At 32.0% G+C, this 16,112-nt stretch overlaps 1 protein-coding gene across 1 annotated transcript in view; it reads left to right on the forward strand.

The window, feature by feature from the left end:
- The window catches only part of LOC127706285 (synaptonemal complex protein 3-like), a 34,864-nt gene extending 23,181 nt beyond the window's left edge, over positions 1-11,683 (forward strand). Inside the window, exons 4-8 of the mRNA XM_052210796.1 lie at positions 2,783-2,900; positions 6,279-6,378; positions 8,065-8,163; positions 10,001-10,105; positions 11,427-11,683. Coding sequence (XP_052066756.1) covers positions 2,783-2,900; positions 6,279-6,378; positions 8,065-8,163; positions 10,001-10,105; positions 11,427-11,480 — 476 coding nt within the window. The 3' untranslated portion in view covers positions 11,481-11,683. The remainder of the gene's footprint in view (positions 1-2,782; positions 2,901-6,278; positions 6,379-8,064; positions 8,164-10,000; positions 10,106-11,426) is intronic.
- The last annotated feature ends 4,429 nt before the right edge of the window (positions 11,684-16,112 follow it).

Here is a 16,112-nt window from a genome sequence, read left to right on the forward strand (position 1 = left end):
GGTATCTTGTTTATAAGTTGTATCCGAAGTTTGTATCCATTGACAAACATGGCAACCATGGCTAAAAATAGAACATAAGGGTCAAATGCAGTTTTTGGCTTATATCTCAAAAACTAAATCTTTTAGAGCAAATGTGACTGGGGTAAAATTGTTTAATTGGTCAAGATCTATCGGCCCTGAAATTTTCAGACGAATCGAACAACCCATTGTTGGGTTGCTGCCACCAAATTGGCTGTTTTAATAAAATTTTGCAGTTTTTTGTTATTATTTTGAATATTATTATAGATATATATAAACTGTAAGCAGCAATAATGTTCAGCAAAGTAAGATCTACAAAAAAGTTAATATGACCATGATTGTCAATTGACCCCTTAAGGAGTTATTGCCCTTTAAAGACAATTTTACACAATTTGTTCATCAAGTTTGCTAACATTTAAAAATCTTCTCCTCTGAAACAACTGGGCCAATTACCTTCAAACTTTAATTAAATGTTCCTTAGGGTATCTTGTTTATGAATTGTATCTGAAGTTTGTATCCATCGACAAACATGGCCGCCATGGCTAAAATAGAACATAAGGGTCAAATGCAGTTTTTGGCTTATATCTCAAAAACTAAATCTTTTGGAGCAAATGTGACATGGGATAAAATTGTTTAATTGGTCAAGATCTATCGGCCCTGAAATTATCAGAATCGAACAACCCATTGTTGGGTTGCTGCCACCGAATTGGTAGTTTTAACAAAATTTTGCAGTTTTTTTATATTATTTTGAATATTATTATAGATATATATAAACTGTAAGCAGCAATAATGTTCAGCAAAGTAAGATCTACAAAAAAGTAAATATGACCAAAATTGTCAATTGACCCCTTAAGGAGTTATTGCCCTCTAAAGACAATTTTACACATTTGTTCATCAAGTTTGCTAACATTTAAAAATCTTCTCTGAAATACAGGTGAGCGATTCAGGCTCTTGAGAGCCTCTTGTTTGTGTTTTGGGCAAAAATTATAGAAGAAAGAGAGGAACTGCAATGTGAATAAAATAATCAACAAAAAAGAGATTTTTGTCATGAATTTTATACTTGTCTACAATGTTGGAGAGTGTCCATTGTTGAAGTATCACAGGTGATCAACACTTTATACACTTGACAGCATTATGGTATTCCATTGTCTGTCTGACCATCCACACATTGTACAAAAGAGAGAGAAAGCTTTGATCAAAATTATTTCATGAGCCTTGGTTTTAATTTGTGGAGGAAAGCTCTCTTATAATTTAAAAATTTGGTGGCTTGTTGTTCATTCATAGATTTAAATAAATTTTTCACATGTGGGCAGGGGCACACTAACTTGAATATCGATTTACTTGAAACTTTACACAATTGTTTGGAGCTGTAAAAGCAAGCTACTTTTCAATTTTTATCATTTTCTGATTTGTCAGTAAGCTGTAATTAAGGGACTCATTCGAAAATGTCGGACATCAACTCAAAAACGCTTTAAATAATATGCATGAAACTTTGGTGAATTGTTAATATCTATTGACATGAGCTTCCTTTCGTTTTTTATAAATTTCAGATTTACCGTTTCTGAGTTTTGCCATTTGGGGTTTTATTCATTAAAAAGGGGGGGATTTTCCAGTTTTCCAACAATAACTCAAGAGTGCTTACACCAACTTGCAAGAAATTTTGGTGAATTGTTTATATCTATTGACATGAGCTCCCTTCGATTTTTATAAATTTTAGATTTTACGTTTATGAGTTACAGGGTTTTATTCATAAAAAAGGGGGATTTTCAAGTTTTCTGACAATAACTAAAAAATGCTTTCAGCAGTTTCCATGAAACTTTGGTGAATTGTTTATATCTGTTGATGTAAGCTCCCTTTAGAACTTTATAAATTTTAGATTTTACAATTCTGAGTAATGGGGTTTTATTCATTAAAAAAGGGGGGATTTTCCAGTTTTTGGACAATAACTCAAAAATGCTTTAAGCAGTTCGCATGAAACGTTGGTGAATTATTTATAGCTATTGATGTAATCTCCCTATTGATTTTCATAAATTTCAAATATGACATTGAGAAGAAATTGAACTTTATTTGTTTATAGTCTGACAACAGATTTACTAAGTATTGCGCAACAGCACAGTGTATTGCACAACAGCAAGAAATCTTTAATTGAATATAAATTCAATTCATATAAACAATTTCAAGTTCTTTGACTACATTTATTCAGAAACCTATAATATGTCAAATATTTAATTACAATCCAAATTCAGACCTGTATCAAGCTTGAATATTGTGCCCATTTTTGCCCCAACTGTTCAGGGTTGGACCTCTGCGGGCGTATCCAGCTGCGCTCAGTGAAGCATATATTTTACATGTTGCACACTAACTCATGTCAGTCATGTGTGCTTGTATCAGTTTACTTCTAAATTTCTATTATTGTTGTACATGTATTGACATTTGTGATTTCAGAGTTATGGGACTTTAACCATCAGATTTTAAAAATTTCAAGACATGTCTTACTCTAGTTCAAGTATGCTTTGATGATCAAATTACAATACTACTAACTTCTCATATATCTACATTCACCAAACACAAATTATTAGTAAAGTTTAGATAGCTTTATTGTATTACTTAAAAATTCAAATGGTTATGCACTACTTTTAATAAACTAAAAATTCAATTTGTTAAATAACAGTGAAAAATTTTGGGAAATTTTGTTCAAGATAGTATTAGTCTGCTTTAAATCAAAACCCTTTGCTCATGACAATTGTTTTTTTTACTATTTTAGCTGACATAACAAAAACTATGGTAGCTAAGAGGAAAAGATTAGAACAGTTGACACAAAATTCACTGAAAAATACCAACAAAAAGGTAGAAGATATCTGGACAACACAAAAGAATGAAAGGTTTGTCAGTGAGGATTTTTTTTTTGCTTCATCATAATTTCATTTTAAGATTTTGTGATCATTCAATAAAAAAATAACCTATAGCTATGTTGTTATCAAAATGAAAAATAAATGTGTAACACAAATCAAAAATTAAAAGTATGAAGTGTTATTTATTTTGAAAATTAAGAAATAATATTAATACAGCACTTAATTCACAGAAAATATAGATGAAAATAATCTTATTAGAGCTCCACATAGTGATCAGTCTTTCTGTCCTATTTGTTTCTAATACACATCATGACTGCTCTATATCATAAATACTGGTTGGAATTAGATTATGGTACTTTAGAAAATAAGGAAATGTGATATGACTGACAATGAAACATCTATCCATTAAAGAACAAAGATGTCAACAAATATAGGTCATCTTCAACAATGAGCAAAACCTATACTGTGCAGGCATGGGGTAATGATAATTTGTAATTGTAATGCCGGCAGTGCATTACATTTCCCCACGTAATGCATGTAATTGTAATGTAATGCATTACATTGGCAAAAATCAGTCTTCGCGCTCAACCACAGGCCCACCAGCCCAGGTTTGTAAAGCTTCTGTCTGGCCTGTAAAATTCATTTCCACAGGCCAATATAATCTAACTAAAATTTTCTTAAAATTCAGTTTCGTGCCTTTAGATTCAAAAGTCTATTGTGAAGACTGAAAAATGCATGTAATTTATGCATTACATGACATTACATAGCATTACTTCTTGTCTGATAGTGCTATATATTGCTACAAATTTCAGGGATAATAAGTACCTACTGTTTTATTCTGTCCTTTAAGAAAATAGGAAAATTAAAAACAAATCAATGTGTAGTTAAATTATTAACAAAAAGTGTAAATTTGAGAACTGTTGAAAACTAATGAATTTCTTCATCTAACCTTAATACTAAAACATGAATATCAATAATCAAAACAGATATATTTTATAAACATACAAAAATAATATAGTTTTTTATTTGCAGTCATTTCCATATACCATTATAGTCATTGAAAATACATATACATCGATATTTAAAGATGAATGATTGATAATTGACACCTGTCAAAAACCACTAATTAGTTTGTATAGCAATCAATTCATTTCTTTTGATAAGTGAATTTATGATTTTATAGTAATTAAATAACATTGAGATTAAGTTAACAATATAATAAAAAAACATAATGGTAGAATAAATTCCTTACAAAATTTTTGTTATTTCTTTTTTGAGAAAACAGAGATGTATACTTCGAAATATAAAAAGATTGACCCAGAAGAACAATCAACGTTGCAAATTTTGTAAAACCATCTGGTATTCAGAAATATCAATTAAAATGACCCAAAGCAAAGCGAATGTAGGACAGAAAGTCACAGGACAAAAAGTCACAGGACAAAAAGTCACAATTCAGTTTTGAGATTATTTTTCTTTGAACAAGAAAACACTTATTTTGAAAATATTTTTTTGTATTTTTCTTAAAGTTTTATATATGAAGCAACTTTGTAGTTAAAATTTATTCAATAAATATCAATAATGATCAAATAGTTGTCATGATTGTTATGATAACACAATGTCAAAAGTGGCTTGGTACTTTAAATGGCTTCATTTTGCCAATAAATATATCCTTTGCATGATTAAAATTTAATACATTTTCATTTATCAAGGTTTATGAGCAATTTCCTTAACTTAAAAATGAATATATGTAATAAAAAGAAAATATTTCAAAATTTATTTAAACAATTGTCAAAAAATTATTTGTGACTTTTTGTCCTATCAAATTTGTGACTTTATGTCCTGTGACTTTTTGTCCTGTGACTTTCTGTCCATTTACCAGCAAAACAAAGCTACAGATTCACTTTTCGAGTATATTGCTAGAAGTGATTTACTCCCATTTTCAACAGTTGAAAGTCAAAACTTTAAGAACTTCTTAGAAAATCTTAACCCAAAATTCCAAATTCCAAGTAGCGAAGCCGTAAACATCTCTCATCGAAATTGATACAGACTAAGGCCAAGGATGTACGTCAAAAATTGTATGATAGCCTTCTGGAAGCTGATCACATTTGTTTGACTGTTGACATTTGGTCTAATAGGGCAATGAAAGGATTTTTAAAATACCTGTTTAATAGTTACCATGATTTCAGTATAAAATGTTGCATATATGTTTCTTTTGATAATAAAATTTAAAAAATGTAATGTGTAATATAATGCATTACTTTGGTAAAGTAATTGTAATGTAATGCATTAATTACCAAAATACATGTAATTGTAATTTTAATATAATGCTGGTTTTGTCCAAGTAATTGTAATGTAATGCATTACATTGCAAGCAATGTAATTTGCCCCATGTCTGATACTGTATGGTAAGCTTTAAAAGGTAAACTAGAAACTGTATGCAATAACAACACTAGAACAAGGTTAAGCTTGAAGGCCTAGATCACAAAATATGTTTAAAGTAACAAAATTTCAAGGTTATGTTTACAAATCATGCTTTCTGTAAATCTTAACTATCACTTTCATAAATGTTACATTACATTAATTTATAAATCTTGACATCTAAAAAAAAATTACGGATTCTGTCAAAATGGGATGGTTATTTGTATGCATGGAGTTTAAACCATATATTATTTTATGTTCTTCACCACAAGAAGGTACAACAGGTAAAGAAAACTGGAATGTCTTACTTGAAGGTTAAAAGTAACAAACTTTCAACAGATTTAGATTGGTTACAGTTGGTTGTAATCTTGTGATGACTTGAGCAGTGACATTTGGCTTTACAGTGAACAATAAATTTGATGTATGCATGTTAGTGAAAACTATGACAAATTCAAGTTGACTGCTAAACTGAATTTTGTGCAGAAAATTTAATGTTTAATACAATCTTATATGGTCATGCAATTGATGTTGAGGTACTGTGAAATTTCTTTTAGTCCTAAAATTGATGGATTCCAGTTTGAGTTCTATTCCATCAGGAAGTTTTGATACCTGTTATTCCCTGTCGTTTTGAAAAGTTTAATTCACTAAGCTTTTGTTGATCACACTTTAGTGACTGATTGGTTAAAGTGCAACTGTTTCACTTATACTTCAATAATTGATTTAATATTATGTAAAATAGTTATCAATAACTTGAAAATTTTGTCTTGTTGCTGACTTATGTACTTCAGTACAGGCTCCTTTTGGGTCTCTAATTTTTGTGCTTTGAAGTAAATTAGTCTTATTTACAATGTGTATGGTATTCATATCAACACAAAACTGCTAGTTGATAACACTATTTTAAGAGCATTATAATGTATCAGAAAAAATACAGCTTTGAGTATATCATCATTCGTAGCTGATATTAGAGGGCAGTGTTTAATTTTCATTCAGGGTAAAACTCCAGGATGAGTACAACAAACAAATAAGTAATGTATTGAGTCAATGGGAATCAGATATAGAAAAAACAAAAGAACAAGAAGAAAAATTAACAGTAAGTTATAAGTTTCTTGGGAAGGCCTATAGTAAAAAAAATTAATATACAAGTTATCTGTTTTGGAAATGTCTTAAAATACTATTATTTGTTGTCATTCTGTGATGAAAAAAAAGTATTAACAAAAATACAAAACTCCAAGGTGAATTCAAAAAGGGAAAACTCCATAAAACCTGACAAAATAATTTGATTTTTGGTGTTTTAACGCCACTTTTAAGGCACCCCTTTTGGGCTATTTCGTGGCAGCCAGTTTTTATTGGCGGAGGAAGCCGGAGTGCCCGGAGAAAACCACGACCTTAGATAGGAAAACTGAAAATCCTAGTCAATGAAGATTGGAGTCGAGTGCACCCACACGAGCGGGGTTCGAACTCACAACCTCAGTGTTGACTGGATAGTGACTACAGTAGTAATTGCTTAGACCACTCGGCCACGGAGGCCCCCCTGACAAAATAAAATGCTCGACATATATATATATATATATATATATATTAACCAATAGAAGGAATGGAAAACAGCTGTCATATTCCTGACTATGTACCTACATTTTTCTGAAGAAAATGTTGAGTTAAATAGCTAGCTAAACCTCCCACTTGTTAGGGCCCTTATAGTCTTCACTTTTGTCCGTCTGTCTGTCTGTAAATGCAAAAAACTCCAAAAGTATAGGTATGAGGCCAATGAAATTTTGCACAGTTGTTGTTCATGATATGTAGATGTGCATATTTCATTTTGGTGAAATTTGGCTCATCAACTTTTGAAAAAACTATGTTTTTGTAAAAAAAAATCACAAATTTTGAGAAATGTCTTGTAAACGCAAAAACTCAAAAAGTATAAGTAGGAGGTTAATGAACAATAGCACAATTGTTGTGCATAATATGTTTATGTGCATATTATATTTTGGTGAAATTTGGCTCATTATTTTTGGAAAAAACTTAGTTTTTATTCAAAAAAAAGTCACAAATTTTGAGAAATGTCTTTTCAAAAATGCAAAAACTCAAAAGTTTAGGTAGGAGGCCAATATGACATTTTGCACAGTTGTTGTGCATATTCTGGTGAAATTAATTGTGGAAAAAATCTTTTTTTCTTAAAAAATCGCAAATTTTGAGAAATGTCTTCTTATAAACCAAAAATGATATATAATAGATATGTAGTTCAAAAAAAATTGTTAAAAATAATGATTAATTCTGAGAGTCATTTTTCATGCTAGGATTTAAATGAGAAAGGTATCATTGCAAAAAGAATCTCTGTGTGACTAAATTATCTGTTGGCCACCATTTATGAAAATGCCCACCAAAATACATGTCATTTTGCTTGGATTTTCAGAAATCATATACTAATGGAGAACACATCCTAAATTAATTGCTGGTGTCAAAATTCATAAAATTGGCAACCTATTAACATTGGCTTTGTTTGCATCAGTCTCTTTGCCTCACATAAAAATGTCATGCGGGGCCCTTGCTGACATGTCAGTTTCTCAGTTGTTTATAGTTACGTTATGTTGACAAAATTGAGGGAGCAAGTAGTAAGTACCGGTAATTTGCACTAAAAATTTTTTTTTCAATTATTGAAATGTATCATCAATCTAAAATAACATCTGATATTAAAGTACTTTTGTAAGGTATTATTGAATTTCTTGATCTTTTGTTGAACAGCAATTGAAAGTACCTAAAAATTATTTGTTATTTTCAGTTACTTTTCAAACAGCAACAAAAATTGTTTCAGCAAGCAAGAGTTGTACAATCTCAAAGACTCAAAACAGTTCAACAGCTGCATGAACAATATTCCAAGGTAGGGTCATGAGCAGAGATTTTCCAAATATTAACCTGCATTCCAAATGGAAAAGAAACTTTTTTACTAAGTTGTTCAAAAATTTTACAAATCTCTGATATGCTTTGATTTGGTCTTTTTTAGCTCACCTAACTCAAAGGGTCAAGTAAGCTACTCTCATTACTTGTATCTTTCCGACTGTCATCCATTAACTTTTACAAAAATCTTCTCTGATACTAATGGACCTATTGGAACAAAACTTAGTATCTTTTCAATTTAGCCAATTGCCAATGATTTTTACAGTTAATGGATAGATAATGATTTTATTTCAATTTGTTGTTTTGTACATATTTATTAGTATGGTCGATGGTTTTCTCATTTGAATTGTTTTACATTTTGTCATGTTTGGGTCTTTTATAGCTTGCTATGCAGTATGGATTTTGCTCATTGTTAAAGGCCATACAGTGACCTATATAGTTGCTAAAATCTACATAATTTGGTGTTTGGTGGATAGTTGTCTCATAAGCAATCATACCACATCTCCTTTTATGTTGGTCACAATCATCATCGGGGTATATAGTTATAAAAATGTGTTCAGTAATCCTGCTTGCCAACCAACATGACACACATTGCTAAAAAAAAGAACATAGGGCTAAAATGAAAGCTTTGTAATAAATTATCTTGAACCACTATAGATAGAGAAAAATTTAACTTAGGCAGAAATGTTTACAATGTTGAGTTCTCCCTACTGCCCATCTACACCAAAACTGTAAGGAGACTCTTCAAAAAAGTTTCTGCCCTTGAAGGATGAATTTTACCTATTTTTCTCCATTATATTGTCTATTATCTTGAAAATAATAATAGTTAAAGAGAAACTTCATAGCAAAAATGATCTGCAACTGTGCAAGACAAGTCCTGATTTTTGACCCATGAAAACAAGTTGTTGTGCGTTTGTTTTTTCTACATTGGCTAGAGGTATAGGGGGAGGGTTGAGATCTCAAAAAACATGTTTAACCCGCCGCATTTTTGCGCCTGTCCCAAGTCAAGAGCCTCTGGCCTTTGTTAGTCTTGTATCATTTTTAGTTTTAGTTTCCTGTGTATAATTTGGAGTTTAGTATGACGTCCATTATCACTGAACTAGTATATATATTTGTTAAGGGGCCAGCTGAAGGACGCCTCTGGGTGCGGGAGTTTCTCGCTGCATTGAAGACCCATTGGCGGCTGTTGTCTTCTCTATGGTCGGGTTGTTGTATCTTTGACACATTCCCAATATCCATTCTCAATTTTATTTTCAGAACTATATATAATTTGCACATAATGCTTGGAAATAAAAATGATTTACACAATACTTTTGAAGTTATGACGTAACAATTACATCATCTTAAGCACCTTTTTCATGAAAATGAAGAAAAAAACTGTTGAATTTTGCAGTTTTACATCCATATTTCCTTAGATGAAACATTGTGCACAGCCAAGAAACAATGAAATAATTTTAGAGATGCTTTGTTATTGCTATTGACATAATCTCACCAAATATAAAGTTATTTCTTGGGTGCACACATACTTTGCCAATCCAAATTATACTAAAAGGTTATTGTAAAACAAGGAAAATCAAGAAATTCTACAAAATATATATACTTCATAAATTTGCTTTGTTGTAGTACCTCATTAAATGTGAAAAATAATTTTCTACAGTTCAGACCAAAATTCATTATTTTCCAGTGGAGAACCCTAAAAAATTAGGTGATTTGTACATCCAGACTGGAGGTTTTTCCTGTATGCTTAATTTCCCAAACTAAAGTCAATTTAAAAAAAGTAGAAATGTGGTGCATGATTGGTTTTTTTGGTCATTTTTCAGGGAATAGGAGATCTAGACAAATGTCATCAAAGTCAGCATTCCACTGTACAATCTGAAATGAAGAAGGAAATGTCTTTGTTACAGAAAAGAATTCTGATGGATACAGTAAGATATATAGATTACTGTTACTTTCTTATTAAGTTTTGTTAGTGGTATTATCATATAATTGTCTTATGCATAGTTGTAATCATATAAATGCTTTTGCTAGGTAAGCTAAAACAGTAACAGCAAAGAGAATAGCATGTTAATTTACAAACATAAATCAAAACAATTCAATGTTGTACAATATAATGCCATTGCATGTGTATACATACACAATACAATATAATAATACACAATACAATATAATAATACACAATACAATATAATAATACACAATACAATATAATAATACCAGTTTTAATGGAACATTTGGCTTTGAAATTTCAAATGTATAAGGAGATTAATAAAAGGCAAAATCTCATTTGCCATCATGTTTTACAATGTTTTACCTCTTCAAAATATCTGTATACAAACTTTGAAAAACTGATATAACCAAAAAATAACCTTAAAGTATAGCCAAACCGGGACAAGGAATCAGAGCTAACACATCACATAGAATTGGTTTTTCTTTGACATCACAACTATATTTATTGAGACTAAGCTACCTGTTTTTTGTGTTGTATAGAATTTTAAAATCTAGATCAAATAAAACTTTTTTTGCACCCTTTCCTTTCCTTTACATGAAAGAAGGATTGACATCTTCCTGTCAAGTTTTATTTTAGCATATAATTTGTCTGCTACTTGCTTTATGCAGCTGGAGATGTTTGAACACTGCTCTTATATTAGGGCCCCGCCAAATGGTGGGTTGCCTATAGTGATCAGTCTGTCCGTCCGTCTGTAACAAATTGTGTCTGCTCTATATCTAGAGAACCATTATAATTTCAAAGTTTATACTTGACATGTATATTAACCAACAACAGAGGGTGTCATAATGTATGTACAACTTCCTAGGTCAAAAGTCAAGGTCAAAAAATTTTGTTTCAGTTGACAACCCCATGTCCTATGGTAGAGATCGTGTCTGCTCTATATCTTGAGAACCGTTATGATTTCAAAGTTTATACTTGACATGTATATAAACCAACACCAGAGGGTGTGTCATAATTTATGTGCAATTTCCTAGGTCAAAGGTCAAGGTCAAAAACTATGGTTTCAGTTGACAACCCCATGTCCTATGGTAAAGATACCAATTTTTTACCACACGTTATTCACGGCGGGGCCCACAGAGATGGCCCCCATCTCAATGATATCTAGTTATTTTCTGTTTCATTTGAAAATTGTCAAACAGAATTTAGCATGCATCGCTGAATAACTTATTTGTTCTTGTTTTTTTTCTAATCACTTATCATGTTGTGCACTGCATTACTTACATGTTGTTTTTTTTCAGCAACAACAAGAGATGGCAAATGTTAGAAAATCCCTGCAAACCATGTTATTTTAGACAACAAGAAAACATTATGTGACTGATTGATTATTGATATGACTTTAATTATTTATTTATCATGTTGTGCAAGATTGATTGTTTTAGGATGAAATATTCATTGTTATCATTGTAGAATGTATTAAAATGTTAATATTAGTTTGTTGTAAGAACCTCTAATGAGCAGAAAATGTTGGTTGTAACTAAAGAGTAGATATAATTGACTCATTTTATTTCTGATTAATTGCATGTCTATGACAGATGTTTATGTACGTTAAATTTTAGTTGTTTGGTGATATCGTTTGGTCCAGCTGCTTTATTTACTTTAAATTTGATTAGTAGTTTGGAGACCGTCCATTTTCGGTGATATTAATTTATGTTGGATATAGTTGAATGGTTTCATGCCATCTTGTATTTGAATTCTTTTTGTGTTGCATCTGCTTTTAATGAAAAAGTTTTCTGGAACTGGGAATTTAAAATGTTCTCCTTATCCTTTGATTCATTATAGAGGATTTCCAATGATTTAAGGGGAGGGATGCTGTTATTATCAGATCTTTGTGTTTGATGTACTCACTCAGTCCCAAAGTACTTCATGCAATTTCTAGTGCCATCCTGTTGTGGAAATTCTCTACATATTTCCAGTAAGCACGTCCAAACTCTAGTTGTGTTTCTTGTTTTAGTTGTTTGCATTTTACCTCATCGTCATGGATACCCGATTTCTCTTTTCTTTTGTACCACCTATCCCATTTTCCAATGAGTTTTTTTAAGTGCCTTTTTAGCCATGGGCATCTATCTTTACCCTTTGGTTTTTGTGAGGTAATATGTTCTTAAATACTCTCCTCTGAAATTTTCTGGAATCTATCCACTTATTGCCTACTCACTTGTCTTCAATTGTCATATATAATAATAAATGATGTATTGTTTTGGGTCCGTGTAACACTTCAAAATTTTAAAAGTTTTCCAAGTTTTAGTTTTGGGGATAGTTAAAGGGAAGTTTTGATCATTTTGCATTTTGAAAGTTTGAATTTTTTAATTTTTATTAAAATATTAGAAAGCACTAAAAAGTGGTACCTGTTAAGTGCGAAACGAAGGGAAAAAAACGGAATGTAACGAAAAAAAACTAAATAAAATTTAATAAAACGATATAAAAAGAAAAGAATATTTTTGGAAAAACTATATATAATATAAAATATACTAACTTGTTTGATTTACAGGGATAAAATGAAAAATATGTTTTTTCTAAAGGGAAAAATTGATTAGTAAGACCTGAATTTGACACACATTGATTCTCTAAATAAATGAACCATACACAGAAATTATTTGTCGACTTTGTGATTACTGTTCTAAATGTGGTTATTAATAGTATATGTCTGTATATTTGACTAAGATACCTCCACGAGGGCTTCAACAATGATACATTTTAAATGGCGAATTAAAGGAAACGGGGTACTAGTATTCACTTTATGTAGTAGGGATAGTTCAGTATTTGTTATTTGCACTTTTGAAAGTTATCGTACGACAATCAACTTTGAGCAAAGTACAAGTATGCAGCCACGTCTGGTCAGAATGGGGCCTGTAGAGAAAATGTCACCTGCTATTGCCTTGCAACAACTCTTTGAGGGGTTCGTTGGTGGCCTGTTGCAACCCAATTTCTATCCCTATCTAATATACCCTCAATTTCCATTGGCAGTCTAAATTTCCTGACCTACATCCGGAACAGCCTTCCTTACAGGACCTGCTTATTGTATTTATTGTTAATTTGTTCTTGAACATGCAAAAAATATTTTCCACTGGAAATTAAAGTTAAAAAAGTAGAAGAGCAACTTATAATTAAGGAAAAATCACTAAAGGAGATACGAAATGAGAAAATATTGCTAGAATCAAGATGTCAACAGCTAGAAACCAGGAATTTTGAATTAGAACAAACTGTTAAACTACTCAAAAGAAGTATTGAATCTGACAGCCACCTAGCTATAGATATAAGAAGATGTGGTATGAGTGCCAATGAGACAACTCTCCATCCAAGTCAAAATTTATAAAAGTAAACCATTAATTAGTCAAAGTACGGTCTTCAACACGGAGCCTTAGCTCACACCGAACAGCAAGCTATAAAGGCCCCAAAAATTATGCCTGCTTCACCCAACACATGTGAAGCCCCAACTAGTAGTCAGGACCTCTATCATAAGATGAAACAAGAGCTTGATCAAAAACTAGCAAATCCCCATACAAAATTATCAAACATCATACTAGACGAAATGGATAGACAGCTCGACAAGATTAAGCTCTTTGATGGCAATCAGCAAGCAGCTACAGAATCACCAAAGACGGACAGTAGTAGGCAAACTGAAAAAACTAAATCATACGCAAAACGAAAATATAGCTCTTATAACACAAACCACAGTACAACATCTTACTGGGCAACCACTGAGCTACAAAAAATCAGCAGACCAGAATTTGCCAAAACAGAAAGATATGCATTATAATATACAACCGCGGCAATAAGCCAAATATAGACTATCATACTGCTCAGTCACCATCAACATCTGTGGCCAAAGACTGTGTCATACTCTGCAACGGAAAATAAACAAGAACTTAGTGGCAATAGAAATAATATACCAACTTCAGCACAACAGTCTGTTTTAGCACTACAATGCCTCAACCTGAACCGTATGTAACAGAAGAAACAGGCGTCGAAACATCAGAGAGTTCTCAACTACAACTTGTCTCATTCATGCAACTGTAAAAACAAAAACGTGTGGACCAATAATACATAACTTTTACACAGTAATGATATAATTCTCATTCAGGAGCATTGGTTGTTCCAAACACAGCTACATCTACTCGGTGAACTTAATGAACATGATCCGCTATTACCAATATGTATGCCTCGAGGATACGCAGGAGTAGCCATACTATGGAAGAAAAAAATTAATCACATGATAAAACCAATAGACCTAGGATCAGAAAGAATACAGTGTATAGAAAACAAGGCCTGAAAAACTCCAACTCCAACATACTCTTAACATCAGTATACCCAGAGACATATAATACAGTATATGTCTCTGGTATACCTACCACCAAAAGGAGTAAAAACCATCTATCAGAATACCAAGACGTAATTGATCAATTATATGAGCTCTACCAAAAATACAATGAAACACATAAAATTATTATAGGAGATGCAAACGAGGATCTGAATGTACAAACAGGCACAAAACGCAATCTATACCTGCGAGACTTTATAAATGAATGCGGCTTAAAATATGACAACAAGGCAAAAACTTTTGCTAATTCAATAGCACAAGAATCCTCAGAAATTGATTGTTTTTTGCATAACCTTGCAGATCAAGACTTTCAAGCAAAACAAGTCCTGAACGAACTGATAGAAAATACATCAGACCACCATCCTATCCGTATGAGCATCAAATTCAAGTACAAAAATGCAGAAGTTAATCATAAGCAAAATACCCGGTAACAGCAGGATAAAAAAGAAGGTCAACTGGGATAAGGTTGACAAAGAATGGTACTCTGCCCACATTGATACACATATTGACAGTCTACAAATAAACGAAAATATGGAAGAAACAGCAGTAGAGGAAACTATACTAAAATTGTGTGAACTACTTAGGGAAACAGCCGACCTCACCTCATTATCAAAGGCAATATTCAATGCCAAACCAAAACTGAAAGTGTGGCCACCAGAAATCCAAGTAGCACTAAAACAGCGAGGAAAAAATATAAAGTATGGAAAAATCATGGGAAACCCAACAACAAAAATAATGAAATGCTTATGGAGAAGAAGCAATCTAAAAAGGACTTCAGACATGCAGTACGAATTGAACTAGCTGAACAAACAAAAACAAGGAGAAGGAAACTATCCTCGAAACAAGGACAAAAGATGCGAAAATGTTTCATAAATTGGTCCTTAACAGCAGGAAAAAAGGAAATGATGCGATCATGGAACTAGAAGTCAATGATGAAAAATATGTTGAGAACGATAATATTATCAATGGATTTCAAGAACATTTTAGCAGTCTGGCAACATTCAATGAGAAAACACGTATAGACAGCCTTTATCATTATTTAGTTGAAGACGATATTCAATCAATAAAGAAGCTTGTACAACAAAATAACATCAAAAACGTAACATCTGAAGAAATAACAAAAGCTATCCGTTCTATAAACAAAGGAAAATCGGCAGACTACCATGGTATAACAATAGAGCATATCATCTACGCAGAATCTGACATAGAGAAACTTCTTGTTCTGCTGGTACAGTGCATATTCAAACATGGGAGCATATCAGAAACACTCAAGATGGGCCTTTTAACACCAGTATTAAAAAAACAAGGGAACAAGGCAGCAAGCTATCAACTACAGAGGGATTACTGTGTTGCCAGTCATAGGAAAGATTATAGAAACTATCATCAAAGAACGTACTGGAAACACAAAACAAAAAGCAAAGAGGTTTTACAGCAGGGTCATCGCCACTGAATTCAGCCTTACCAATAGAAGAAAGCTACAGAGAATCAAAAGACAACACTATAACTTTCTACCTTGTACTCCTAGATGCAAAAGCAGCATTTGACACAGTAATACATAGCCACATGCTCCGAAGGGTATTCTTGGCAGGGATTGATAATGGACATTGGG

The sequence above is a fragment of the Mytilus californianus genome, unplaced genomic scaffold (assembly GCF_021869535.1).
Source record: "Mytilus californianus isolate M0D057914Y unplaced genomic scaffold, xbMytCali1.0.p SCAF_6, whole genome shotgun sequence".
NCBI classification, from domain to species: Eukaryota; Metazoa; Mollusca; class Bivalvia; order Mytilida; family Mytilidae; genus Mytilus; species Mytilus californianus.